At 52.4% G+C, this 27,785-nt stretch overlaps 2 protein-coding genes across 5 annotated transcripts; one reads left to right on the top strand and one right to left on the bottom strand.

Moving 5' to 3' along the window:
* Positions 1 to 557: 557 nt before the first annotated feature.
* On the bottom strand, positions 558 to 7,151 carry CUNH16orf96 (chromosome unknown C16orf96 homolog). Its single transcript, XM_057406653.1, has 14 exons — positions 7,026 to 7,151; positions 6,062 to 6,916; positions 4,578 to 4,682; positions 4,194 to 4,274; positions 3,659 to 3,715; positions 3,433 to 3,540; positions 2,660 to 2,770; positions 2,324 to 2,488; positions 1,983 to 2,098; positions 1,697 to 1,759; positions 1,519 to 1,608; positions 1,326 to 1,428; positions 835 to 1,192; positions 558 to 697 (listed from the first exon to the last, which is right to left on the bottom strand). The coding sequence occupies exons 1-14, from the start codon at positions 7,149 to 7,151 to the stop codon at positions 615 to 617; spliced, it is 2,421 nt and encodes an 806-aa protein (XP_057262636.1). The 3' UTR covers positions 558 to 614.
* Positions 6,652 to 27,785, top strand: CDIP1 (cell death inducing p53 target 1). Of its 4 annotated transcripts, none has more exons than XM_057406538.1 (6): positions 6,652 to 6,730; positions 24,557 to 24,655; positions 25,148 to 25,261; positions 25,649 to 25,795; positions 26,051 to 26,315; positions 26,424 to 27,785. In XM_057406538.1, exons 3-6 carry the CDS (start codon positions 25,177 to 25,179, stop codon positions 26,533 to 26,535), a joined length of 609 nt encoding a protein of 202 aa, XP_057262521.1. In that variant the 5' UTR covers positions 6,652 to 6,730; positions 24,557 to 24,655; positions 25,148 to 25,176; the 3' UTR covers positions 26,536 to 27,785. The 4 variants fall into 4 exon arrangements, with proteins under 4 accessions (XP_057262521.1, XP_057262520.1, XP_057262524.1 ...); XM_057406537.1 differs by having other exon boundaries at positions 6,665 to 6,726; XM_057406541.1 differs by lacking the exon at positions 6,652 to 6,730 and adding an exon at positions 6,899 to 7,037.

Genomic DNA, 27,785 nt, shown 5'->3' with positions numbered 1-27,785 from the left:
AGGCTGCATCCCTGCGCTCACCAGTCAGTAATTAATTTCAATCTCTTATTTGTGTTGCTAAAATAAACATGGTAGGAGTGATGGTTTCACCTGGGCTGGAGCTGGTGCTGGCCCTTGTTAGCTTCCCTGCATGGTGCTGTGCTGGATCTGTGTGCCTCAGTCCTGTGAGTGGACCAGCGCCACCAGGAGCTATAGGATTAGGCTTTGAGCAACCTGATCTAGTGGAAAGTGCCCCTGTCTGTGGCATAGGGTTAGAACAGAGCTAGGTGAGCTTTAAGGTCTCTTCCAACTCAAACCATTCTGTGACTCTAAAACCCACGCCCACACCATGCACTTGGACATCTGACTGATGAGAGAGCTCATGGGCATATAGCACATCCCAAAAGCATCTGGCTGTGGTCACCAAGCCCAAGGATGTCTCATGTGCCTCCACTAGCCTAGGAACTGCACAGGAGAGGCAACGGAGGAGCCAGCATCTTTATGGTCTGCAGTGTTATGCCATCCAAAGAGCAGCTGCCAGGGCAGTGTGGCACTCACCACACCCATTCCCTGAGTCCCTGGTGTTGCCCATCCACTCCCCAGATCCCCATACCATTTCACAGCCCCTGCCCAGCTCAGACACCTGAAGTCCAGCTGCTGCCCATGGCAGTCTGCCAGTGGCCCCCCGAAGAGCTTGTCTTCATCTGCATGGCGGCACCTGCAAAGCAGAAAGCCTTGCATGGGGCATGACACCCCCAGCAACACCCCTGGGAGCCTCTCAGGGAGCTCTCAGCAGCAGGTTGGGGCCATGTAGCAGGGCTGGTGGCCCAGGGGACACACAGGATGGGCACTCACGTGAGTATGGGGACACATAGTGGCTGCCATACTTGGGGATGCTGACCATCTTCTCTGTGGTGTGCCGGGTGCGGGCCTGTGGGTTCTTCACTGTTTCAAGGTGAGAAGCAGAGACACTGCTAGCACAGGGAGATGAGAGGCTGCTGATGCTTTTGCCACAGACTGGCACAGCACCGTCCCAGGTGCTGACAGTGGGACGTTCATGTGACTGCACAGCCTGGCCAGAACTCATGCGCTGTCCCAGGGCTGATCCCCTACATGGGAAGTCCTTGCCCATGGTGGCAGTCCTATTGGTACCCAGTGAGTTTAGCCTGCCCTTGTAGATGACCCCATCGATGCCCAAAATATCCACTTCTCTCTAGAGGGAAGAGCAGCTGATGAGGTTGGAGGTGCCCCGAGGCTGTGCCCAGCCTGCAGCACTCCTGCCATGCCAGTACAGGCGGGCTCAGTGGGTTTCTAGAGAACAGGGACAACGTGGATGAGTAGCTTACGTTATTGCAGATGAAGTCAGCTGGGTGTCTGCAGGGACAGACGGTGATAAGGGAGGTGGAGGTGGACAGTGGCCTGGCAGAACTTCCAGGGCGCTGGCTGGCCCTAGTCAGGAAGGGTAATGTAGGTGCTCCCTGCCCAGGGAGAGGAACCCCAAAGGGAGAAGGAGGGACACTGGTGCCTGGCAAGCCTCACCTCTCCAGCAGCTGCTGTACCAGGCAGTTGGAGGTGCTGGCTGGCTGGGGCTGGAGGAACTGGCTGGTCTTTCGGATGGTCACCAAGGGCCTGCAGGTGAGGACATGAAGGCCAAGTCAGGCAGTGGTCTTTAGTGGACACACGTGGGGGTCTGTCCTGGGGGATGCACAGTACTCACGGTGCTGGGGCCATGGCCAAGGGTCTGTTGCAGGAGATGCACTTTGCTGGACCAGAGAGCTGCCTGCAACACAGGTACAGCTGTTCAGTGCTCTGCCAACAACCCAGGGATGGCGTGAGGTCCCATGGGTGGCCAGCACCCCTTGCCAGGGTGGGACACAGAGTGTCTGGATGGGACAGTAGCAGCAGATGGGACAGCATGGGAGGGGTTGGGGCAGTGCAGGAGACGATGGAAGGGGACAAGGGATGGGATGGAGTGGGATAGGAGGGGACGCAGCGGCCCTCACCTCTTGAAGCCGGCAGCACGGCCATCATTGCAGGGTCCCTGGCAGAGGCATTGCTGGATGAGCCCTCTCACCTGCTCCAGCTGTGCCTGTAGGGGAGCCAGTGCCACATGGTCCAGCTGCAGGGAGGGCAGGGGAGCTCATTAGTACACAAGACCTGTTTCTAGGGATGTTGCTGCCCCTGAGGGACACTGGGGACACACTGGGACACAGGGTCAGCCATGACGTAAGAATCATAATTTATTGGTGTTGGTAGATTGAGAGCTCACCCTCCCCACACAGGGATGTGCTCCCTGGCCTGATGCATCCTTTTATCCCTACCACCCTCTGGGTGACGCTTCTACCTTGGAGTCCATCTCATTAAGGAGCTTCTCTAGGGCATTCTGTGTGTCCTGGTCCATCTGGGACATCCTCTGAAGCAGGTCCTGCATCATCTCGCTCAGCTGGACCATGGCATGTTGTAGCTCCTCCTGGCTCACTTTGGTCTTCAGTGCAGCCTTGTCTGCTTTCTGAGGAGGGCATGGTGACAGCAATCCCCTGTACGCCCCTAGCCCTGCCACCATCCCTGCATGCCTTTGCTTACTCACAACACCCAAGCCCTGCTCCAGCAGCACCATGCTCATGGCTGGGTGATCCACCACCAACCGCCACATGTCCCCAGCCACCCACCGAGTGCTCACCTGGGTATCCTTGGTGTCACCCCACAGCCGCTCCGCAGCTTCCTGCAGCCTCATGCATTGCTTCTGCAGTTGTCTCACCTGGCCCAGCACCTCCCTGCCAAAATCCAGGCCCTGGGGAGGATAAATGTGGCCCTCGGTGAGAAACAGGGTGGATACAGGACCTGGGTCAGGTAAGGATGCTTATGGGTGGCCCCAGTGAGTGGTTAGTGAGGGCATCCTGAGAGATGCCCCAGTGTGTCCCTGGCAAGCAGGGTGTGGGGCTGCAGCTCCCAGGTCCTCAGGCACTGTGTTCCCCACTCCAGGCTGGGCAGCTGAGCACCTTGTCTGCTCCATCCTGCTGGTGTTTTATCTCACTCAGCACCTTTTCCAGTCGGACAGCAATGTCCTCCAAGGTCATAGACTCTGCTGAAAACAGATACTAAAGCTTTGCTCTCAGCAGTGCTGGATCCTGCAGGCCCCCAGCACACCACCATCTCAAACCCAAGGTTGTTTAATGGCTGTGGAGTCCCTCCAACACTGTTGCCAGGACCCACATTCGGCCAGCACTAGGATGTCATAGGCTGGTTCCCACCAGCCATGCCAGTGTGGCTGGGAGTGAGGCAGAAGGATGGGGGGCTGCAGTGGTTTGGGGACCCAGATGGGATGGCTGAGTATGGTGCTGCCATGCACCAGTGCTGGCAAAGGTCTGGCTGCACAACCCAGAATGGTGGCCCAGCATGGTGGGGATGTCAGTCCGCACCACGTTGCTGGAGCTGGCTCTCACGGTGACTGACATGGGTTTCCACAGTCTCATGCTGCTCCAGCATCCAGCTGAGCCTGCATGAGGCTTCTTGGCCCAGCTCCTGTGAGGCTTCAGGACTGAGCTCCCAGCTGGAGGGCTTCTGAAATGAAACAGCCCCTGAGGTTTAGGGGAGAGAGAAGAGCCCCATGCAATTCCAGAGCCAAGGAGCGCTGCCAGCCCCCAGCAAAGGAGCTTGGCATCCGGGAACCAACACACACCTCACCAGCGGGCATTCTGCAGAGAGAGCTCCGGCACAGCTCCTGACGCACCTCCACCTGCAAACAGGAGAGAAATCAGCTTTTCACCCTGCTCTGGGAGGAGAGAGCCTGGGCAGCCCCTGGGATGGGGAGGCAGATTCCAAACCTTGCCACCACCCCCAGTGCCATCCCATCTCCAGCACTACATGCCTCCCAAGGCCTCAATCTAGACGGTTAAATCCTCCTGGCACTGCAGGAGGGACAAAAGCAGTATTGGTGACCAGGATACCAGGGCACAGCAGATGGGTGTCTCTGCTCTGGTGGGAAGATGACATAGACCCTGCCAGAAGAATCTTTGTGGGGCCAGATGTTTGCCCAGGCAGGTTGCTGCAGCCAGGGAAGCTTCTGGGAGGCTTGAGGGTATTTTCCATGAGGATTTGTGAAAGCCTGGCCCTGGACAGCCTAGGGACAGTCCCAGGGTCTGGGTGCTGAGTCTCTGCACATAGTGCTAAAGATGTCTGCTCCCAGCCCATCTGCCAGGGCTCCCCCCACTCACCAGTTGGTCCAGGATGCTCTGCAGGATGTGGCTATACTTGTCCTGCTGCACTGACCGCTCTTGCATCTCTTCCAGACTAGCCTGTTAACAGAGGCATCACGGGTTCAGCATCTCCAAGGGCTGGGAATGTTGAGGATCAGCCACCAGCAGGGATAGGCAGGGACTGGCAGTGCCCAGCTGTGGCTTCAGGCAGTGTCTATCTGAAACCTCTGGGCCCCAGGGCAGATCCCCCATCTCCCAGCCTGGCCTCAGGGTGGGAGGGAGCTTGAGCTCCAGACCTCATCCATGTCACTCCATGCACCCTCATTATGCATGCAGGTGCCCAGGGAGCCCAACCCCTCTGCTGAGAGCTCTTCAGCAACTGTCACAGCTCTCTGCATGCACCTTGTGGAAATTGTCCTTCAGGAGATGTAGCTCTTCCTCGAAGCCTTCGATGGTGGTTTTCAGGGAGCAGATGGTGGTGAGCACCTCCTGCAGCATGTCCATGACCTGGGAAACACAGGTTTGGTCAGTGATGCTGGGTCCCTACAGGCTCTGGGAGACATAGAACAATGGAAAGCTAAGCAGTGCACAGTGAAGACTGGAGCGTGGGGATGTCTTGGGCCAAATAGAGCTGTCAGCATCAGCCATTTGTCCATCCCATAGCCATGCCCGTGGAGCCCCCCCAAAATGAAGTGAAAGATGTACAAAGGGGACGGGTGCCTCAGTGCCAGTGCCTTACCCTGGCTAAGTGCTGCAGCCTTTTCCCTTTGCTCTGTGCTTGTGCTCTAAGCCAAGGTCACAACATGTGAGTTGGAACCGCACAGGGGCTGCCAGGTCTCACAGGCAGTAAAGAGAGGTTTGCTGTCGGCCAGCCCCACATGCTGCCTATGAAGACAACAGCAGGGCACAACTCATCCTTGCACTGAAACGTGTGGCACAAGCCAGGAAGATGGCATTGATGTTACATGTTGTGTTCCCCACTCAGAGCCTAAACCTGAACAGCCAAATAGCTTGAACTCGTGGAGTGGCGATGTCTCCCACAGGATCCTGCCTTGGAGTGGGAAAAGCCTGTCTACAAGGCAGCACTGCTGTCACTCACAGCTCAGACACTCACTGTGTGGAAGGGAAAGGAATGGAAGGGAAGGATAAAGGCAAGGCAAGGAAAAGGCAAAGATAAAGGGAAAGGGAAAAGGCACAGGGGAGAGAGGAAAGGGGAAACAGGAAAAGAGGAAAGGGGAAAAGGAAAAAAGGGGAAGGAAAATGAAAGGGAAAAGGAAAAAAGGAAAAGGGAAAAGGAAAAAAAGGAAAAGGAAAAGCAGAAAGGGGAAAGGGGAAAAGGGAGGGGAAAGGAAAGAGGAAAGAACAGCCTAGGGCTACTGCAGCCCCCCAAGCACAGTTGCCAGGGCAGGATGGGACCCAACAGACTTAAATCTCAGAGTGAGTATGCTGGACACCCAGGGGCAGGTGAGAAGTGACCAAAACCACCTTTGCCCAGTGGCTGTGTTAAAACACTGCTCTTTAATTAATACCCATAGTGAACCTGGGGCCACTGGAGCATGCTTTGCCAGGCTTCCTGATCCTGAGTCAGCGTGTTTTCATGACATGGACATGTTACAGCACAGGGCAGGTCACTGTGTGGGGCAGGATGCCACCTAAGCAGTGTTATCCGGTAGTGCAGTACAAGGCAAAGTCAGGACACCACGCAGGGCAGGGTGCTTGTGTAGGACACGGGACACTGCGCAAGGCAGGACGCCATGCTGACCAGAACCACCGGGCACACTGTGCTGTGACACTGTAGGGCACAACCAGCAAGACATCAGCAGCAATGTGTCAACGTGACAGGTGCCCTGCCGAGGCCGAGCACCATCCTGAGGATGGCTTCTCACCTTCGTCATCGACGCCTCAGTCACTTCTATTCTCCTCTTCATCTGCGCCATTTGCTGCTCCGCAGGGCCTGCGGTGTCCAGGGTCCCGCCAGGGCGCCTCAGCGGCGGCTGATAGAGACCCGCCTCGTCCTGCCCACCCTCCTGCAGCTGGATGTGCTCCGGGGGTCCGGGCAGGAGGACACAGAGCCTGCCGACCTGAGTGCTGCCGCCGTTGGTCACGCTGGAGGCCACGTCCGCCAGCGTGATGGTGAGAGTCATGTTGCCTTCGGTCGCCCGAGGGGGGCCTCGGGCCGTGGCCGCTGGTGGGATCCCCGGTATGAGGTCACGGAGGACGTTACCTGGCGATGGCCCCGGCGTTCTGTCCCCGTCCTGGGCCAGCCTGGCAGGGGGAGAACGACGGGACCAGGCCCCGTCCCGGTGCGGCCTGGCGCTGGGAGCAGGCTTGGCCCGGTGCGGCCTCGCGCAGGGGAGCAGGCCGCGCTCCGCTGGTGGCTGTAGGCTGCGGCCCCGGCCGCGAGCGGCCCCGCGTGAGAAGCAAGCCCCGGCCCGCGGCGGGTTCAGCACGGCCCCAATCCGCCCCGGCACCGCCCGCTGCCCGCCTCGCCTCTCCCCGCCCCGCCCCGGAGCCTGTGGGTGCCGGAGCAGCAGCTGGGAGGCGGCAGCCGGTAGGTGCGTCCCCGCCAGGCCGTGGTGGGGGTCGGGCCCCGGGGGCGGTGGGGTCGGGCGAGGGAGGCTGTGGGCTCCGTGCCCCCAGGCCCTGGTAGGCCGCGGCGGCCTTGTGATAGCGGGGCCGACTGGAGCGTGGGGACACTGGGAACGGAGAGGACACACGCAGGAGCCCTGCACCGTCCGCCGCTGAGACAGAGAGAGGGAGGGTAATCAGTGTCCGGTTAACGCGCTGAGGAAGGACAGCGCGGCTCCAGGCAGGGAAGGTCTCTGTTCTCTGTGTGCCTGCAGCGCTTGCTGCGGAGGAGAGGTACGGGCCAGGGAGGCAGGCCCTGGACTTGGACTGCGCTTTGCCGTTGTCCGCAGCGGCCACAAAGTGCCGCAGCGTGCGACCAAAACCAGACAGAGCTTCAGTTTGTACCATCAGCAGTGCGGGAAAGGTTGGGACGGGAGGATCGGGTGTGCTGGAGGGCTGGAGTAGCGGGCGCGGGGTGAAATTCAATCGGATGGAAAGGGAGGTCGTGTACTTGGGAAAAGGCTTTCAGCTGTAAGGAGAGCGCTCCAGCCCGGCCGCGGTCGTGCCAGCTTGCGGAGGGGACGGTGGAGAGCAGCCTGCAGGGCACCGCTATGAGAGAAGCAAAGAGGACCCGTTACCGTGACAGATCACCGGGAAGAGGGAGCCAGGCCTAGGTACAAGTGCGTGTGTTTGCAGTCATCCCTGCTGGGGAGAGATGAACTTGGGCTGGAGCTGCCCGTTAAGTGATCAGGAATGATGAGCCCGTTTTAGAGGAGATGGAAGAAGCTTGGGTGTGTTGACAAGCAGGAAGAGAAATTATGATGATGGGCAGGGTATTGCCCATCAGCACAGTGGCAGTATGAATCCTGTTAAAAGAGGAGAGCTCATTCAGCTAATGGGAACTGCAGCACAACAAATACCAGTGAATAAATGTTAGTGAGAGCCTGGGAAGTCTTGAACCATTACAGTGGTGAGGCCTAGGTTCTGCCTCCCCAGGGGACTGGAGAGGCAAAAGCGTAGGAGCTGTTAAGGCAGCACCCTTAATTTATGAAGAGCACAGTGGTTTGTGACTGCTGCTAAATGGAAGGATGGGGTTTGGGACCCTAGGAAGAGCTCCAGGTCTGTGCAGGGGAACAGGAAACAGGCAGGCTGGGATGGACACAGCCATGCCAACATCCTCTGGATCATCTGCAGGAGTCATGCTCAAGGTTAAACTTCTCCAAGTCACTGCAAGCCTAGGTGGGTGCCCCTTGGTCTGAGGTGTTGCTGGAAAAGCTGCTCGGAGATGTGCTTGCACTGATAACTGGTGAGGGGACTGGCAGTTGTCATGTTCCTGGCTGAGCCTGAAACATCAGGTGGTTGAGTAGGTCAGGCACAATGATTTTAAGTAGAGCTGTTTTAAATGGTAATTATAGGGGGTTTGGGCTGAATGTAGAACTAGCTGAGAAACGCTTTGTGAATATGCAACATAGCCTACTGTTTGTTCCCTTTCAAACTGTGCTTGAAATGGGGTTTTCCTTTCTGCTTTCCAGAGAGTGTGTTTGGAATAGGCAATAGGGGGAACTAGAATGAGTATTATGTAGTGTAGCATATAACCATAGTATGTCATTCATTCATTTTTAGGAACTAAAGGAGCTCGGGTCAGTGTGGAAAGCACAGGTTGAAAACTTCCCTTTCCCAAAGTTTTCTCTGTCTGAATGTTGTAGCGATGTCTGTGTGCCCCAGGAAATCTCTGGGAGCATTTAGTGATATAGCTGTGCTGTTCTCTCTAGGCATTATGTGAGGAAGGAATTCCTGCTTAGAGCTAGGGAAGTGAGGACTTTAGGAACTGATGTGAGGCTGTCTAGTGGCATGGCTTGGGTACAGATGGGGGATGAGGCTGTAGCAAGGGTAGGGTGATGGAGCAATGTCCCCAGATGTCCGGAGTGATGCCATGTGGAGCAAATGTGCTCAGTCCTCCCCAGCTGCTGTGGTATGGGTGCTATGTCTGCTCAGGGAGGTGATGGGAGAGGGGATGTGCATGTTTGTATGCTGAGTACCAAAAGATCTTGCAATGGGTGTGACTGGGACAATTAACGGAGAGGGAGTTTCTCTTTCAGAACCTGAGCCCTTCCTAAGCAGATGGATGACCGTGCCGAATTTCTTGTTGTGTTTCCTCTACAGGTCCTGCACCTGAAATTCAATTCCTCATGTTTTTATTCTGGTTGGAGCTGCTGTTATGAGAGAAGGGAGGGTGTCTCTGTCAGTGCCTTGTCAGTGCATGGCTTTGAAGCTCACTTCCTAATCAGCCATACTTTCTGTGCGTGAGAAATCACACAGTGATGCAAAGCGTAGCCACTGCTTTCCTTCTGGATGAAGCACAGCTAATGCACTCCTGTAGCTGAAGGGCATTCAGCCAGGGGTCATGCTGTCCACAGCTCCCACACTGTACGTGTTTCAGGGAGTTTTGGGTCTTTGGCACATTGGACACCAAGTGACACTGGTCACTTGGTCCATTGTCATCTGCAGAAGTGTTCCTTTTGCCAGTGTTACTCACTAACATAGCAAGAGAAAGGATGAAAACAACTTTATTATGTAAAATATTACCTTTTTTCCCCCATTCAATGTGAATTTAGCAGATATATACTCTTATTTAAAGGATGTGGTGATACAAAGATCTTCCAGTATGAGGATGAGTGGGTTTGGAAGGAGATACACAGACTTCTAGTATCTGCTCTTATCCAAGGCTATTTTTTTCCTTATGGGTAAAGAGAAGTATGAAATTTGGTGTTCTATGTCTGTTTGTGGTACCATTGTAGAGTCATACATTTGATTTCTTAAAATTGCTTTTATTATGAGAGCATATCCTAGACTGAGAAAAGCTACTTTTCTTTAACTCTCTTTAATAGAGTTCTTTGCTAGGATCTGCACTGGGGCTGTGCATCGCTTTTGCTGCTATTACCAGGGCTCTGTACGTGTGGTAGTTTTCCAGTGTGCAGGCTCACATTTACTCAGCTTTGCACTAAGCCAAGGAAAAGATTGGTGGCTGCAAGGTTAAGCAAGGAAGCAATGGTATTTGCATAATATGGAGGTTAAAATAATAACAAAGATAGAATATACCTTCAAGTTTCTAGGCAGATATGCCGACTTCTCATTAAACTGTGATGAGAAGGTGGTGTTCTCCCAGACTGATACAGGCAAAGCTGCTGAAAACAGGGAGGACAGGAGAGTTGGAAAACAACAAATAGATGCTGATATGCCTCATGGCTCTTAGCAGCAGTCAGTGGTGTTCTAAAAGGAAAGATTCTAACTATACAGTACTTTTCCCTTCTCTCCGATGCAGTAAAAGTCATGGTTTGCAGTGGCAACTTAAGTTGTTCTGCAAATTGTTGGAGGGTTTTGGCTGGATTTTCTTCCAGGACCTGATTCTGCAACTGTTATGTGGGCAAAGTACTCTAGCCGGAAACCGACTCTCCTGAAGATTTAGAACAAGGTATCTGAGTGCAAACATTTGTGGACACAGATGTGTATGTACCTTCTTTTTCCTTCAAAAAAACCACACGATAAGCAACTTCTGCCTTGGGATGTGATACTCACCTTGCTATTTTCCTATTGTTCCCAATCAGCACTCGGCATTCATCCTGCAAGTGGAGAGCAGCAGTGCAGTTTTCATAAGCAGTGTTAGATCTTTACAGGCTCTGCAAAGGACATACCTCCTCCTCTCATCAAAGGGAACACAATTAGCATAGGTGCCATAGGAAATAACAATCTATTTCCTCAGCAGTATAATGTTTCTGAAGTGGGGTGGGGGGGTCACAGGCTTTCTTTCTGGCATGAAACACTCAAGGAAACTCTTGGTGGCTGTTACAGTTTTGCTTTGGGCTTGTTTACTCAGAGGTACTTCATGGCTGCAGTCTAAAATTTGTTGTGGTGGAAAGGACTATTTGAGAGGCCCGTGCTGGTCCCAGATCTAGGTAAAGAATGGCAGTAGGAAGGAAACCGCTTCATGCCGTGCATCCCCTGAATGGGGCCACACGTTAGTGCAGTTATCTTTAACCAGGTGAATTTAGCAAAAGAAAATACAAGAAATAGCCCCAAAAGATGGAGATGTAAATAGCATCTTAGGAATTGAGAAGAACAGCTGCTGGCTCTGTGTGTTCAACTTCACATGATGAAACCCAGGAGGATCAGAGAATGAAGTGAGCTGGGGCTTTCCCTGCACTTAAGTAATGTATTTCTTTGTTACCTATTGTGATTAGTAAAATAATTCTGCATTAGTAGTAGTTATGTTTCCTTTGCCTCCTTTATACATAAGAAAATGGAATAATACCCAGTTCTCTTGTGGATTAGGAGAATTTAAGTTAAAACATTTGTGCTGAGATGGTGCTCCTTCTGCCCTGAACCAGTGTGCAGGCACATTCCCTATGGTGTATGTCCCCAACCCTTTGATACCCAGTCTCTTCATTTAGGAAGAAAATCTTCCCTACCTTGCCCTAACAGGCTGATTACCTATGAACAGTTTTGGAAGATGTGCTTTTGGAAGGAGCATTCTAGCTTTTTAAGTTTACACTGTTTCATCTTGCATTCCATCTTACAATCATAAATTCCATCTGTCACATCTTACTATGATGTGCACATCCCATGCTCTAGCTATATTTCATCTTTTTTTATCCCCTTGCAATTTGAGCCACGAGAGCCTGTTTGCTTTGGGACAGTTTCCCTCAGCTCCATTTTGGCAGCTAGTGCAAAGGCTGGGTCTATGTGTGAAAGCATTGCAGTTATCCCAGCAAGTCCCAGAGCTGAGGTTAGGTCTGCAGGAGCTGCCTTCTCAGCAGGGCGCATTCCCCTGCCCTGCCTGGGATGGGCAGTGGGAGACGTGGGGACCTGTCCAGGCAGCAGGGAGAGGCTCTTTAACCACTGCAGAGGGGTACGTCAGGCTCTCTGAGCTTCCCCCCTGGTTTATACTGCTCAAAAATACAGCCTACTCCCTAATAGGACTTTGCAGATGTAAAAAGGGAAAACAGAGAGGCTTGCTCTCTCTTGCTATTGGGCTACATGTGTAGACAATAGTGCACTTCCTGCCTCGCTCCAGATCTCAGCCACTACTGTTTTGTGATCACTGATGTCCCACAATGGTATCTGGTGAAAGTATCCTTGCACAGGAAGCCCTGACTTACGTCATTTGACAATTGAATCTTTTTATTGAGACAAGTCGTGGTGGATGAGGCGCAGGCACAAGCGAGCACAGGTTATCTGCCAGAGTCTGGCGATGGTGGGCATGGTCAGCCTGCTCCCTGCAGGGATGGACTCCGAGGGTCTTTCTGCTTCTTACCTTGGCATCTTTAATCTGACAGTATCTCATAGTGCAAGATAAAATGAATTGAAAGGGATTTTTTTCCAAACATGTTTTGAAGCACAGTTATTTGGTTGAAAAGATACACTTTGTAAGGAGTCGCTGAGGAACTGTATTGAAAATAAGCCCTCATTGCTCAGAAATACCTTGTGCTTCCTCCCACAGCTGGAAAGAAGGTATAATCTTTTAGATTATGGGTGAGTGAGTAAGATTATTGCCCCAGCAAGAATAATCGTAAAATTGATTTCATTTAGGTCACAGAACACAGATTGTGACATGAGGGGCAAAACTTAACCACAGCCTGGCCTTAATGGGGGTGAGACAGGCAGCGCTGAGGCTGGGGGCAAGGTGGGAGTGCTTGTGTTCTCCTTGGCTGTTGTAGGAAACCTGTCCAAGTTGTACTTTACCTTGTGCACTTCCAGTGGGTAAGGGAAACAGCTCCTCACCCTCTGCTAGTGGCATCCTTGAAATGAACCGCACTTTCCCTTATAGAAAGCATGTGCCCAGCTTGGAAGTCTTTGTGATATTGTGATGCTAATGTTGTAGAGGAACAAATAAAGGCAAAGATCTGGGCATAGAGGTGCTTCCCTGTCTGGGAAGCACCACCAATTTAGCCTGATTCAACCAGGGCTACATTTGCCTCCCAGGAGCAGAGGGAGGGTCAACTGCTTTTTATGGCTGCACCATGTGCCTGCAGAGCTTTTACGACTGGCTAGTATGTTCTGGGTTGACTTGCTGGTACCTCCAGAATGCAGAACAGCTGCTGTCCATGTTCTCTGTCTCTCTGGGTTGTTTTGTTGTGTTGTTTTTTTTTTTCAGATGGCCATGACTCAGCCCTTCCCTGCTGCTCTCTGAGTTTCCTGGTTTCTGAATAGGCTATTCTTGGGACAGCAGTTCCTGACAGATAGGAACAAGGCGAGTGTTGTTTTGTTTTGCTCTTTTTTTCCTCCTCTGGCCTGTCTTAATGCTCTGCTTCCCTCTGATCTTTAACTTGTTCCCAGATTTCTGAATCAGCCTAAATTGCTGGATGCCATCTGGGATGTTCTTGCTCTTGTACCAAAGGAGCTCTCTCAGGCATGATCCGGGCTGCAATCCTTGCACAGCACCAGCTTTTCTTTTACAGCACTCCCATGAGTGTGGATGGTTAGACTGCTATGGCTACGTCTATTGTAAAGCTTAAAACCTCCTTGTTTTAGCTCCTCTAATTCCAAGGGGCTGTGCTTGGCTCTCCAGTATCTAGTTTGCAAGGTGTAGGTCCAGGTGAGGACCACTTCTTCATGCCATGTCCACATGACACAGGTGACACAGTGACTCTCATTGAGGAGCTAATGGGCAGAGCACTCTGGTTCACATGGCTAAGTGTGACTTTGGATGCTGCCTCTGCTCACTTTCACAGGTGAGGGGAAAGTACAAACTAGAATTTAAAATAATAATAAAAAAGCTTTCCAATTGCTTAATTAGTTATTGCTCCCATGGATGGCAGAGGTTGGAAATCTGAAGGGTACTGTCTCTGAAGTGCTTCATGATGCAGTTACACAGCTTCATAACACAGAGAACTTTGTGATTTCTTCTGGAGTTTGTTGCTCTGTAGGGTGAGCTGGGGAAGGTCACCTTCCAGCAGCAGGTAGTACACCGTGAACCAGGCATGCTGGCTGCCACTCCTGCTAGGCAGATGCTTGGTTAGAAGTGAACATCGTGTCTGATACAAAACAGTCTTTGACGGGTTTTAGTTTTATTAAGAACACAGCTCTTTCTGTCAAGACACAGTTGTATGCAAGTTGGAGGTAGCCTGAACTGTTGTATACTTTGCCTTGAAAATTCAGTTGGCATTTTAAAAGCACCAGAGGCACTCAATGTTTTCTCAAAGTCTGGTTACCAAGAAAAAATTCTCAGCCAAAAGTACTAGAGGACTCAAAACACAAGGGTAGTGTTCTTCTTTAGCATCCCTCCACGTTTTTGGATATGCTGTATTGTTGTTAAGCCAACCGAGAGAAAAGCTTTCTGTGTGAGGAAGCTTTGAGAACATTCACTGCTGGATTAAATTAGCCTTTCTGAGAATAAATTAGTGGCTGTGATGTAGGCAGCCCTGCTCACTGCAGCTGTAAAATCCATGCCTGCTGGTGCCCACAGAAGGTAGCTTAAATGGGAGATGCGATAGCTGTGTTTGGGGTAGTGCTGTTAACTTGAGATTAGATTTCTGGCTGCTGATGAATTAAAAGCAGCCTGTTGACTTTTATTGATTGTGTCTCCAAATAAGAATCAGGCCACCCTTTTAAGAGAGGGAAAGGAGCCCCTGGGATTCAGAGCAGCTTAATTTTGTGAGGAAGTCATGGACTAAAGCTGTATCCCTGCTGTAGTGTTTCTTCAACCTGGGATGCTTCTGAGGTCCTCGGGGGTCCCAATCACCTAACACCCAATAGGGGAGCTGGAGGCTTGTGTTGGAGGGGAGGAGGACAAAGGCTGGAACACAGAATGAAGGAAGGCAGTCACGGTGGGATTTCCGTTCTACCGCTGACTCCTTTGAGCTTGAGTTTTTAACTGACCACTGGATAAATACCTTCTGCTAGTGTGTGTGTGCTGGCCTTTTCTTGAAGTTGTGTTCAGTTGTCTTCTAGTTAACTTAATGCCTTTATTCTGCTTTATGGTATACAAGGAAGTGCTCACAGGAGGTGTGGGTATGTGCTGAAGTCTCACCTTGCCCTCCCACCTGCTCTGCTGTGACCATGCAGCTTTTCCAGAATCTTAACGTAGTCTTTGAGGAAGAGACAAGCTGGGACTGGAGACTACTTCCACTGCTGTTAAATATCTACTCTTCCCCTGGGTTTGTTGTAGGTCTTCCACAGAGACGTCCTCTGGAGCATATTGGTGTTTTGGGAATGGAGGTTCCCCAAAAGTTTGTGGCTTCAAGCTACAGGTGCTGTTATTTTAGTACTTTTAGTACTAAAATACTAATAGTACTATTTAGTACTAAAGTACTAAAATAATAATTGTTCTATTTTAGTGCTGTTATTTTAGCCTTTCAGACTCCCTCTTGGGTGCCACAATTCAGGATGCATTAGCACAGTGGGAGCTCAGGTTTGAGCTGGCTGCTGGGCTATTCTGATGAGAGAGCAAACAGTTCTCAGCTTGGTGTTGTAGTGGTGGGAGCTGCTGTGTCTTCATCAGGCTCTGGAGAGGATTTCAGGCCTGAGTCCTCCAGAGAGCTGAGCTGTTTACCTGCCCCGAGGTAACTTAGTGTTATGTGCTTGAATTTTCAGCAGGCTCATTCCCCAGCTGTGAGAGCAATGGCCCAGCTTCAGGACTGGTCACTCAGGACTGGTCAGCCTCAGGACCCTCTGATCAGCACTGCTTTTAGCATCACAGTAAAGCAGTGGAGTGTTCCTTTAAAGGCAGAGAAAATCTTAGAACAGGGACTTGAGGAGGTGTATTGCTGTGTATTAGGAATGCCTTGAATCCAGCTGCTGGATCTAGATTTTCAGCAAGAGGTCTTCCACTTGCTGTGTCTATGGTTCTGGAATTGGTACAGAATCTGGGTGATACCCCACATGTGCCAAAACTAAGCTGGTGCCTGGAGCTGTGTCTGAAAGGTAAGAGGACATCATCTCTCTTCCTTCACCCTTGTTTTCACAGCTCTGTTGGCCTGACTGCAGATCTTCCTGAATTTGGCTAGCTCATTCGTGTCTTGGTCAGTTTTCTTGTCAGTTCTGCTTACGTTGAGACAAGGGGGAGCACAAAATTACAAAATGGAATATATAAACCTTTAGAATCAGTTTCAAGTAATGTTAAGTTTGATGGCTTTGTAACAGTAGCAATGGAAAATTACTGAGGTGCATGATACACAGAAAAAAAAATAGACTACAGCTACAGAACATACTGAGAATTTTTGTACAAGATAAATCGTTACAGTTGACACAGTTTTAAGAAAAAAGTCTAGAAGAACAGGACACAGGGATAAGGAGTATCTGGGAATGGCAGGTGTCCAGGATGGGCTACAGTTAAACTAACTGGTAAGTAGGAGGATAGGAGGATTATTATGTCTCTGGTGCTAATGAACCAATGAAGCTGGTATAAGCATCTACTGCGCGTGCTCCAAAGGCGGCCAGAAGTGATGAAGATTGTTGGGAGAAGTAAACGACCCTCAGAGACCACCACCACAATTCTGTATGCATGCGGGGAACTTTCTGGAAAATGATGTAATCCATACATAGCCTCATGAATATGTATGTACGCCCAGAGACTATATAAGGACAAGGAGAAGGAAAACTCCTATCTTCAAACCCGGGCTGATGGAGCTTGTCTAGCCTTGTATGGTCTTCCATCAAAGAGAAGGACACTTACAAAACCTACGACCTGTGGACTTGGCTGTCACCGTCCTAGCTAACTAGGCTGTGGCGGTTAAACCTCAGGTTTAAAGGGTGGGGCCAGTTCTGCACAAGCTGTGCTTCCCCTAAAAAATCCACTGCGCAGGCTGGAAGGGCTCACTCTCACTTGTCTGTATGGACGGGCGAGGGTTGAAACGGTAGGTGACAAGGTGCATGGGAAGCTGCAGATCCAACACTGCATGTGGGCAGACCAGCGCATGGGTAGCTCGAGGTAGCTCAGGAGTTGACAGTTGTGGTCGGACACTTCCTGATTGCCTAAGCAGCCTTTTTTTCCAACCAGATTTGGATATCCCACATGCCCTTGGTCATTGTGCTTGTAGTAAGCATGGTTAAAGCCCTTCCCAAATCTTCACTCATGAAGCCAAGCCATCAGTCAATCAATATAAGGACAGCTTGTGTCGCAATACAGGGACACATGTTAGGAGGAGCTGTCCCCTGTGTCTCCCAGTGCCGCAATAAAGAATACCTGCTTCTCAGCTTGAAAACTTTGTTGGCGAGTTTGTTCCTGGAGTTTTCTCCGAATCAACGTTAAAGTGAGCCAGGCCAGTGACATCCCTGGCTTTGCATGCCTGCATAGTCTCCCCTGGTAGGACTGCTGTGCATTGCCTTCCAGCAAGCAGTATTGACAAATAAGGCTCATGGGGAAGCAGCTTTTGGCAGGATCCAAGGGACAGAGATGTAGCAGCTCGTTAATGTGGCTTTGTTCAGCAGACAGCAGCAGTTTTGGGGAAGGGGTTATGCAGGAGTTGGCAGAAAATGGGTACTGCTTACTGAAACTAGTCATGAAATGCTTTGGAGTAAAAATGACTTCCCTGTACCAGGAAGTCAGCACAGACTAAGCATGTCTGGCTGAAACTGGAGGGAGAAATGGGACAGGCAAGAGCTGTGTGTGACTCAGGGTGCATCCCAGGGCTCCCTCAGAGTCCCTGTGCTGCTGTTGGACATGACCCAGTGCTGGGCACAGTCAGTGGCTGTTGATTAACCCAGGGGATTTCCCCCTGTACCTGGGACATGGTCATCTGTCTCTGAGCAGGGCAGATGAGCTGAGCTTGGGAGCAGGGGGTGCAGGTGCCCTCCTCCTGTCAAACTGCCATGGGACGAGTGAGCCCCACACTGGCAGGGCCCTGGGCCACCCTAAAAGAGAGGTCCTGGGCTGGAAATGGGAAGGTCTGGTCATGCCATGGGACAAACAAGGCAAGTGCAATAACGAGTGGCCTCAGCATGGAGGAGTTCCTCCAGTGCATGTCTCTGGACATGCATGGCTCCTCTTTGTTGGCGATAGGACTCAGAGATCTCAGACCTTACACACTCACTCCTGCTTAGCCCCAAACCATGCTTCTTCACACAGAGTGAGCTTTGGCCTTAACTGAAATTGAGTGATAGAGAGCACTTGTCTTAGTCCTCAGAAAAAAAAAAAAAAAGACGACACTGTGCCTGTAAAATCTAAATGTCAGCAGCTTCTCTGGCACCAAGGTAGGGGTATCTGTGGGGGTAGAAAATGCTAATGTTGAATTCTATGATTCTATGACTGAGTCTGGAGCTGGTCCTATAGCAAGCTGGTGCTGTGGCTCGGATAAGAGAACATTAGTACTGCGTTTTGTACATCCCTTGGAAGGAAAATGGATCTGGAATCACTACCAGCGTATTCGAAATTATTTCATTGTGTTGCAAAATCTGCAAGGGAATTCTGAATAGGCTCTTGGGCTCTGATTAATTCTGACATTGACATACGGCTCCACAAAAGTGCTGAACTTCTATGACTGTAATTTCTCCCTCCCTTTGAGCTTACTGCGTTATTTAGTGGAAGTCACACATCTACTCAGTTTGATTCAGCAATGATATAGCTGTATTATTGTTTGACTTTTTCTCAAAAAAATCTGTAGAATGAGGGAGTAATGAAAAATATGAGTGCATAAAGGAATAAAATATTTTTAGCATAGTTTTGGGAAGGATTTCTGTCAAATCCTGAGTTGTGCTGTGAGGGGCAGTGGGTAATCATCCTATATTCATCTTCTCTGTGTGAGAGCTGGAGGTGCCATTGAAATGAGCAGGCAGCAAACTGACAGCAGGAGACACTTTTGTGTGGAGGTAACTGAGGAGCAGAACTTGCCACTTACGGTCAGTGGCAGAGCTCAGCGAGCCAGTGAGCTATAAAGGAATTGAAGTGGTCCATGGGGAGACTCCAGGCTGCCTCTCTAAAACTCAAATGTTGGGAGTGGGAGGGACTGACAGGGGAGTCATTCTGCCCATACTTGCTTCCTAACTCGTGCTTAAATGTCTGTTAAGGGGTGTCATCAGAGGTGAGCTACGGAGCATTGACTAACTTCAATGTAAGGAAGTGTGGAGCTTCTGCTCAGTCTCCTCTGTGTCATGGAGATTATCTGATTGTGCCTTGGATTTAATGCCTGGAGAAATCTTGCTTTGGACACAGCACCTGGCTTCCAGGGAGGAAGCTGCTTGTAGCTGATTAGCCTGCTGGGTGACAGTGGCACAGTGAAGGTCAAACGGCATATCCGACGTCCCAGGGTAGAGGACTGCAGCGGTGATGCTCTTCCAGAGATTCACGTGCTGTACGGCAGAGCAGGAAGCTTTGGTCATCTGATGTAGCTTGATTGAACAGTGAATAACCTTCTCCTCCAGCGATCCTTTGTGTTAAAGGACGACTCCTGCCCTGCTTTGCCAGCAGAGCTGTCCGTCACAGCAAAGGAAGAGGCTGACCCTCCTGGAAGTGGCTAATTTCTGCAGCTGAAACGTGAGTGCAGAAGTGTGGGAACAATGTGCCCTTCTGCAGCAGCCTGGCTGCTCCTGCACAGTGGGTTTGCGCTCCCTGGCAGTGCTGCTGGAGGCTCAGGGTTTCTGCTTCGGGAGATGCAGCTTAGAAAAAGAACAGACCTTCCCGTTAGTCCTTAATTTGGGCTTCCCTCTGCGCCTTCCGCCAGTGTGCTGCAGGCATGCGCCCTCTTTCTGTCTTGCCCAGGATCAGGATGATGAGTTGAGAAGGTGCTGCTAGGGTTAACAGGGGGGTAAAGGAGGGGTAGCGATGCCTGGTCAAGGATTGCCAGGGCCTCCTCTTTGTAAAGGAGGCTGCAGCACTGTCTGCTGCTTATTGCTTCCCTCCTGGCTCTGAGGAGGTGGTGTGCGGGCTGGAGGCAGCAAATGCGCATGGGAAGAGGCAAGGCTGAGGGGGAAGTTTGGCTCGCTTGCAGGGAAAACATCTCTTTTTTTTTTCCTTTGTTCCACATAAACCCAGCCAGAATTAACCACTGACACTGCTTTTCAGCAGGGATTTTTGCTGTCTTTCCATTCAAGGTAAGGGCTGTGTGCTGTGGATTGTGTGTGGTGCTCTCGGGAGCAGTGGGAGCTGAGCCACATCCCCACAAGCTGTGTGGGAGCATGCAATGGGCCTGTGCACGGGGAGGGCAGCACTCCTGGCCTGTGCTGTGGCACAGGGGTAATGCAGAACACACTGCAGAGCCCACCCAGGCTAGGCTCTGGAGATGCTGCCCAGAAATCTGTTGTGAAGGAGAGCATTGCATGGTCAGGGTATGGGTTTGACCACCTCTCATCTGACCCTGCTCTATTCAGTGTCTTCTTGCTACCCCTAAAAGCCCTTTAAAGGATAACAGGCTGATGTTTTGCCAGTATCTGACCTGCCTTTTGTGTTCATACTCAGCATATTTGTCTGTCTTTCTAGTCTTGGTATTTCCCTCTTTCTGGACCAGATAGAAGCCTGTGGCACACAGGTGGGCTTTCTTGAGGCTGGGAAAATTGGAGTGGTAGTGCCTACAATGCTGTCCCTTTTTTAAGAGGAAGAAGGCTGGCCTCAGTGAGGGGCCCCAGTTTTTTTTAGAACTCTTGACTTTGCTTTTAAAGCCTGGAAGCTGAAATTTGTGTCTTTTTGATGTACAACAAAGCTGAAAGCGGTCACATCCTTTTCTCTTATTATTCATGTAATTTTAGTGTGTTTTTTCCTCTTCTAAATATTGGAAGTTATTTTCTGTGGAGGAAGAGCTCCAGAAATGTGCAGTAGCAGCTTTTGAAGTGCCAACATCACCGAACATGGTTGAGTGTAAACAAACGTTGCTTATTGACTCAGTGGCTGGAACCAGTGCTACAGTGGCAAAACAAAGCCAAATCTTGAGTCTCCAGTGGCCAAAGGCCGGAGGCACAGGGACCACGCAGACAGTGTTTCTGCTCATGGGAGTGGATCTCGGCTGCGCTGAGGCTGACTCAGGGCTGCACCAGGGCCAGCACTGCACTGTCAGGTTGCATGTGAGTTAATGCTTGCCAGTGATCTGCCTGCTCTGTCCTTCCCAGGTTCATCTCACTCTTGGTGATTTCCAAGAAGCAGCCTGAAGTGCACATGACTGCTGCCCGGGGAGAATGGTGTTAACACATCAAACCTTCGTGTCTCCAGGCAGTGCAGGAATTGTCTGTGACTGGCCTCTTCTTGGCATTGTATCTATTTTATGTGTTTAGCCAGGACCTATTCTGGTGGTGCTATGGTCCACGATCACACTGCACTCCACAATTCCATTGTTTTTCACAGCTGGAGCCCACCATACCTGTGTGGATGGGCAGGCCTTTCCCCTTGCCATGTTTGAATCTCAAACTGTTTCCACAGGGATGTCGCAGAGGGAAATACAGCCAGCAGGGAACACTGGACCCTAACACAGCAGCTTCTCTCATCGCTGCTATAAGCGGGAGATCTGTGTGGTCACCAGTTTGGATGTGTCAGTAATGGGAGCCATGGGTTTTGGGGTATTGATCTCTAAATAACTAGAACTGGGGATGGTAGGCACAGGAAGGACGAGCATTTTCAACCAGCTCCTTTTGAGTCTTACAATCTTGCAATAGGTCCTTGCTCCCAAAGAACCTGCACTGGACATTGGTGATTCCGTCAGACCTTGAACTTAAACACAATAAACTTGGCCAAGATTATTTGGGAAGCTTTTATTTCCCCCCTAGGTGTTCAGCTGATCTATAAGCATCATTATTCCAATAAGCCCTACTGCAGAGGCAGTTTCTGCAGCATTTGGGAATGTTTTTTCCCATGTAAGAACATCTAGTTCTATCTAAGCTGTTTTCATGACACAGAAAGGCAGTGGTGGTTCAGCTTTAATGGACTAGCCTGGTTAGTGTGGGACAGAGTGGCTTATTGGGCTGGAGATGCTGGGGCAAAGCGTGGCCTCCAATTCTGTCTCTCTATGGCAGTGCTGTGGGCAGGAGAAATCCTGTTTCTCTTGCAAGATAGAAGGAGCAAAATAAGTCATCTTTGGCAAAAGCTAGGTAAAACCAGAAATGACCAGCAGGGAGAATCCTTGTTATGTGCTTCTGGGGGTCATGTTTTGATACAAAGTACTGCTGTGTTTTTGATGCAAAACAGTGCTGTATTTTTGTTCAGTGGCTGGATCTTCCCATCTCTCCTGCCTGTGCCCAGGTACCAACAATGTGCTTCAGCCGAAGGGAAACGCTCCAGGCTCCTGGCTCTTCTGGGTGCTACTCGGGGAAGCTGCCTCTCCATAGTGGTGCTGCTGACTCAGCCTGTGTTGCTTTGCTTTGGCCACATTGCTTTTGAGAGGGGATACTGCCTGTGAGTGATGTTCTGGGGTAGCTCCAGCCCAGTGCTGACCCAGCACTGGGGGAAAGCTGTGTGAAGAAATGGGCCGAGGCAGGTTTTGAGCTTCTTACATTAAGATAGAGCTCAGGAGAAACAGCTTCTAAGAGGCTTAAAAGCAACAGGCTTGCTTTCTCTGCTGGGAAGGGCACACAGCCAGCATCTTGCTCTCTTAATAAGCAGAATATTGCATTAAGAGTGGCTGAGTCTGCCAAGTATGACCAGAACAGCTCTGCAGCTTCCTCCATCCCAGTGCACACATAGCTCTGAGACCCATTGACTGTCACCCTTGTGGTCACCGTTTCCTGCTGGTCAGGGTGGCAGGATTAATTGCTGGCTCAGCTGGGGCTGTTGCTTCATCTGGAGCTGTGGGTGGGGTTGCCTCTTGCTCTCCTTGTCTCCTGTTTCTGGTCAGCTGCTTTGGTGACGAGAGGAGTCAGGCCAGAGAGTGCTGGAAGATGTTACCTTACCGGGAGGTCAGCATCTGAGCAGGCAGGGGGATGAGATGTGGTACCTCAGAAAAGCTGTGGGCTCAGCTGCCCTGCGAGGGCAAGGGAAGCTCCTGTTGTCCCCAGGTTAGGACTCGGGGGGGGCTCCACTGGGGCTGGGCTCATGGAGGAGCCCTGCAGGCATGGGGACGGGAAGGCATGAGGCTCCAGCGTGTGCAGGGTGGGTTGGCTGGCTACTTCCAGAATAATAAGTCCTCCTTTTTGTTACATCCCCAGTGAAGCTAAAAAGAGTACAGCCCAATTTGTAGCTTTGTAGGTCACTGAAGGAGAAGGAGGGCTTTGCAGTGTCCTGCACTTCAGGTGATTTTCTCCTCCTGGAAGCGTTCTCTGCTGTGGCAGCTCTGCTGTTCCCACTGCATGGGCTGGTTCTCCTTCCCCTGGCCTTTAAGGAAGAAACTGAACAGAGACAGAAGAAGATGATCCCCATCTGCCCTGGTATTGCCCTTTGAAGCTGTTTGTTTGTCTGCCACACACCACTTCAGACATCTGAGCAGAGCTATTAGTAAACACAGACATCCTGGGGAGACCCTGTGCCTCTGGGGCTTTGCTCAGCTCCTGGGAGGATCAGTTACATGATCAGTGACAGGCAGTGGTGCTCCCTGTGATCAGCAGTGGGTAGTGATGCTGCCCCATGATCAGCAATGGGTAGTGGTGCTCCCCGTGATCAGCAATGGGTAGTGGTGCTCCCCATGATCAGCAATGGGTAGTGATGCTCCCTGTGATCAGCAGTGGGTAGTGATGCTGGCCCGTGGTCAGCAATGGGTAGTGGTGCTCCCCATGATCAGCAATGGGTAGTGGTGCTCCCCTGTGATCAGCAATGGGTAGTGGTGCTCCCCGTGATCAGCAATGGGTAGTGATGCTCCCCGTGATCAGCAGTGGGTAGTGATGCTCCCCGTGTTCAGCAGTGGGTAGTGATGCTGGCCTGTGGTCAGCAGTGGGTAGTGGTGCTCCTCCACAGACTTAAGACCTGATAAGATTTCCTGCCACCTCACAGGAGGTTGCTTGGACGCAGGGAGCATGAGCTAGAATAACAGGAATTAATTCAATGCCAGACAGGTCAGGCAGGGATGGATCTTCCCTTCACACTGCCAGCCGGGCTGAGGCAACCCTCGCTGCCTGTTCTGGTGCCTGTGGAGGCTTGTGCCATGCCGTGGAGGTCAGCATGCTCCAGGCAGGTTGTCCAGCATGTGGCATCAGGCCAAAAGGACCCTTGGTGTCTCTTCCTCCCTAAGCAGTGACCCCAGCAGGGTGCTGCCACCTCGGCCCTGCTCCGGCACCCCTCAGCCCCAAGTTCTCTCAAACCACTGTTCGTGCCTTGCCAGGGCAGCAGGGCAGCCTTGCTGCTAATGCCTTGGGGATAATGTGGCAGCAGCACCTGCTTTGGGCATCTCTTGGGGTCCAGAGTCACCCTGGTTGTGCCCATGGGATTTTTCCAGGCTGGCTGTAGCCTGGGTGCAATTTCCCTGCTCAGCCGGGATCTGCTGGAGAGGGACTGGCTGAGAAAGCACATTCCTGGCAGCACAGGGACCCGCCTCGAGAGCAGGAGACCAAAGGGAATGGGACAAGCAGGGTCACCTTTCTCCTGGCCTATCGGGGACAAAGGATGGAGGATGCCAGTAGCTGAGCAGACTGCAAGGGGAACTCCTAGCAGTGCTCCCATGTCACGGTGTCCCATGCCCGATGGCAGCCTTCCCAAGCACTGAGTAAACAGCTCTCCTTTGTATTTCCCAATTTAGTTACATCCTACCAGATATAACTGAGCCAGAGTAAACAGGGAAATCATGTTTCAAAGCATGTTGGAGGCGCTTTTCCACATGCCAAGGACTCATAGCCTCATGTGTGCCAAAGTGGGGGCACACATGGGGAGGTTCCTGCTCTCGCCATGCTGATGGTTGGGCATGCCAGCCCAGGCAGTACGGCAGCAGTGGCTCCTCTCCGTTTCTGTAACTCTCCTGCTGTCTCTTTTCACACAGATTTGGTGGGTCAAGCCAGCGACCGGACTCCACTGCTCATCAGAATTGTTCTCAGCTCTGTCGAGGCCTCGGAGCTCCTTGCAGCAAGGAAGAGGACAGGTAAATTTTACCCCATATAAAATAAGGTCTCCAGCTCTAAAAGATGTTCTTACCTTAACTCACTCAATGACAGTATTTGGTGATGCCCTCTGGGTTTGGCACCCTCCACCTCAGTTTGTGCCTCAGGCCCAGGCCGTCTCTCCATCCCCTCAGAGTGCAGTGCTGCCTGTCACTGATGGTGGAGCTGGAGGGGCTGGGAGCAGCTCTCACCCATCTGCAGCACCATAACGCTGCAGCCGCAGCGCTTGGCAGAACAGCTCCATCCCAGTACTGCTGGGCATGTGGGCCGTGCAGCCACATGCTTTGGATTCACTTCCTGTGCCAAAGCCTGTCCAACTTTGGGGCTGTGGCCTTGTTCTTGCCCAGGTGGAGGCCAGTGCAGTGGTGGCGCCAGCCCCAGACCCTTCTGTTACCTGTCGCCTCCTTCCCCAAGCACCACACAGCTCTGGGCAGGTGTCTGTGCGCAGCCAGGTGCTGGTGTCTCTTCTAAAGGCACTGTCCTTGCAGGGCCACCCTGAGCCATGTCCAGTGACCCTCCACCGCCCTACCCGGGAGGCCCCTCGGCGCCACTGATAGAAGAGAAGCACGGCCCCCCCCCCGCGGCAGGTACAGGCGCTGGGTAGCACTGCTGGGCACTGGGCAGGTTTCCCTGGGCATGGCCACTCGCAGCTCTGACTCACAGTGTGCTCCGCTCTGCTGGGGAGCATGGTGGGATACCGGACTCCTGTCTCCGTGCCACCCTCTGGGGAAGGTGGGAGGGCCCAGGGGCAGTGGCAGCAGCCAGAAGCACTCCCTGCTCAGAACCTGGCTCTGCTCGCTGCTATGGGGTGCATTTGGGCTTCCTGTGGCCCAGAAGATGAGGCCCAGGGGGTGCTCCCCATCCCATATTGTGTTCCCCAACTTCCGCGCTGGGGCCAACCCCCAGACCACTCAGCTGAACCACCATCAGCTCTGCAGCCTCCTGCCCTAGCTGCCGACTCTGTTTCCTTTCAGATGGCGCCCCTCCAGTTGTGGGACAACCCCAGGGGGTTCCCATTCCTCCTCCTGAATTTGGGCCCCCACCATACGAGCCACCCTCGCATCCAGGGTTCATACCCCCCCACATGCCCACAGACCCCTCTGGACCCTATGTGCCACCAGGTAAGTCCTTAAGGGGTTGTGTGAAGCAGGGGGTGGTGTTGGGCAGGACCCCCCCAGAAGCATGTGGCTCCCAGGGAGCAGGGTGGGGCAGACACAATGGGGGTTGGGGCTTGCAGAGGGGCTCCTCAGGTAGGTGGCTTGGGCAGGGTTGGCCCCAAGTCCATACCTGGTGTGGCAGCCAGGTGGCCCCCAGTGAGGCTATGGCCTCTCCTGCCATGCACAAAGACACTCACCTGTGCACGTTTCTCATTGCAGCAGGTTACTACCCCCCGCCAGGCCCTCACCCCTCCATGGGCTACTACCCCACCCCAGGCCACTACCCCTCTTCTGGCGGCCACACAGCCACAGTGCTGGTCCCATCAGGGACTGCCACCACCGTGACAGTGCTGCAGGGTGAGATCTTCCAGGGCGCCCCAGTGCAGACCGTGTGTCCCCACTGCCAGCAAGCCATCACCACCAAGATCACCTACGAGATCGGGCTCATGAGCTTCCTTCTCGGCTTCTTGTGCTGCTTTGTTGGGTAGGTGCTGGAAGCAGAGCTGCAGTGGCAGAGGGTCAGGGCAGGGGTACACATGGGCTGTCTCTGGGTGCCTCAGCTCACCGCACTCTGCCTCTTGCTGTGCTCCAGGTGTGATCTCTGCTGCTGCCTGATCCCCTGCCTGTTCGATGACTTCAAGGATGTGACACACACATGTCCCAATTGTAAGGCCTACATCTACACGTACAAGCGCATGTGCTAACAGCACCCCAGGAGCCCGAGCCACTGGAATGACACCGACCCCTCTCCCGCTGCTGTCCTTGTCTCCATGTGTGCAACACTCCTTTGCTTAACTCTCCGGTGGTGTGTGTGTGTGTGTATCCCTGGCTCCCCCCAGCTCAGAGCTGCGACTGTCTTCCCAGCCTCTGTTCCTCGCTATGAACGGTTGGATTGGTCACGCGGGTGCACAGGGAAGGTGGATGCGGGCCCCAGATGCTGTGTATGGGGCATTGCTCTGCACCCCCATCATGCTCCCAGGAGAGGGGTGCCAGTGAGGCCCCTCTTGCCTGGAGCAGCAGCTGCTGGAGGCACCTACCCCTGGGTCCCCCAAAGTGCAGGGGGTATGTGGTGGGAGGGAGCTGTTGCAGGCAGGGGCAGGTGTTGCCAGGAGGGGAGAGGGGACTCAAGCAGCCCACAGCACACACAGGGGAAGCACTTTTAGGAAGGGGTTGGGTCGTGGCACGGAGACAGGGCAGCACCACACGTGCCAGGTTTCAGTGTGAGTCATGGCCTTCTCCAGCCAGGACAGCATGTAGCCCGTAGGCAGAGCCACCTTCAAGGCATAGTGTGTGTGAGGACACGTGGCAGCAGCACTGCACCCTTGATCAGCACCTCCGTCCTGCCTGAGCAGCCCAGCAATCACTGCAGTGCTGCTCCAGCTGCATGTGCCCCTGCTGCCGCTCTTTTGGTGCGGGAAAGCCCCTGGCAGCCTCTGAACCCCCTGCCCACTGTTAGTGACAACTGCCCCCGCCATGCCCCTGACTGCCCAGCGCTGGAGGTTAGGTTGGTACCAGGCCCTGCTGGCTCGCAGCGCTGCAGCAGAGCCACGGCCTGAGCCCAGCCGGGGCTGTTGGGCGTGCACCCTGCACCACCCGTCCTGCCACCAACACACCTGCTGGGATTCCTCATTGCATGTGGGTGTAGGGGTTTAGTTTTAGCACACGTGATAGGGGCTGAAGAAGGGGGCAAGCAGGCAGTGACAGGAGCTGCCTGCAGCACTGTGACAGATGAGGGCAAGGGAAGCCAGGAGTGTTTTCGGCCTCTGTGGCAGCTCCTCCCTCCCCAGGCCCCACAGCCAGGGCAGCCAGAGAGCACAGCCCCTGGAGCAAAACAGGAGTCTCAGTCCATAGGTCTGCATTCACAGCTGGGCCTGCACAGGCAGCTGCCCTTTGCTCAGAGGTGGAACTGTGGCACTAGTTTGTGTTTTTACATAAATAAATAACAGACCCTCAA

Source organism: Pezoporus wallicus, unplaced genomic scaffold (assembly GCF_028554395.1).
Source record: "Pezoporus wallicus isolate ANWC-B61680 ecotype Strahan unplaced genomic scaffold, APGP_CSIRO_Pwel_v1 contig_6155, whole genome shotgun sequence".
Lineage (NCBI taxonomy): Eukaryota > Metazoa > Chordata > Aves > Psittaciformes > Psittacidae > Pezoporus > Pezoporus wallicus.
The sequence above is the reverse complement of the archived record's forward strand: the minus strand, read 5'-3'. Positions and strand labels throughout refer to the sequence as shown.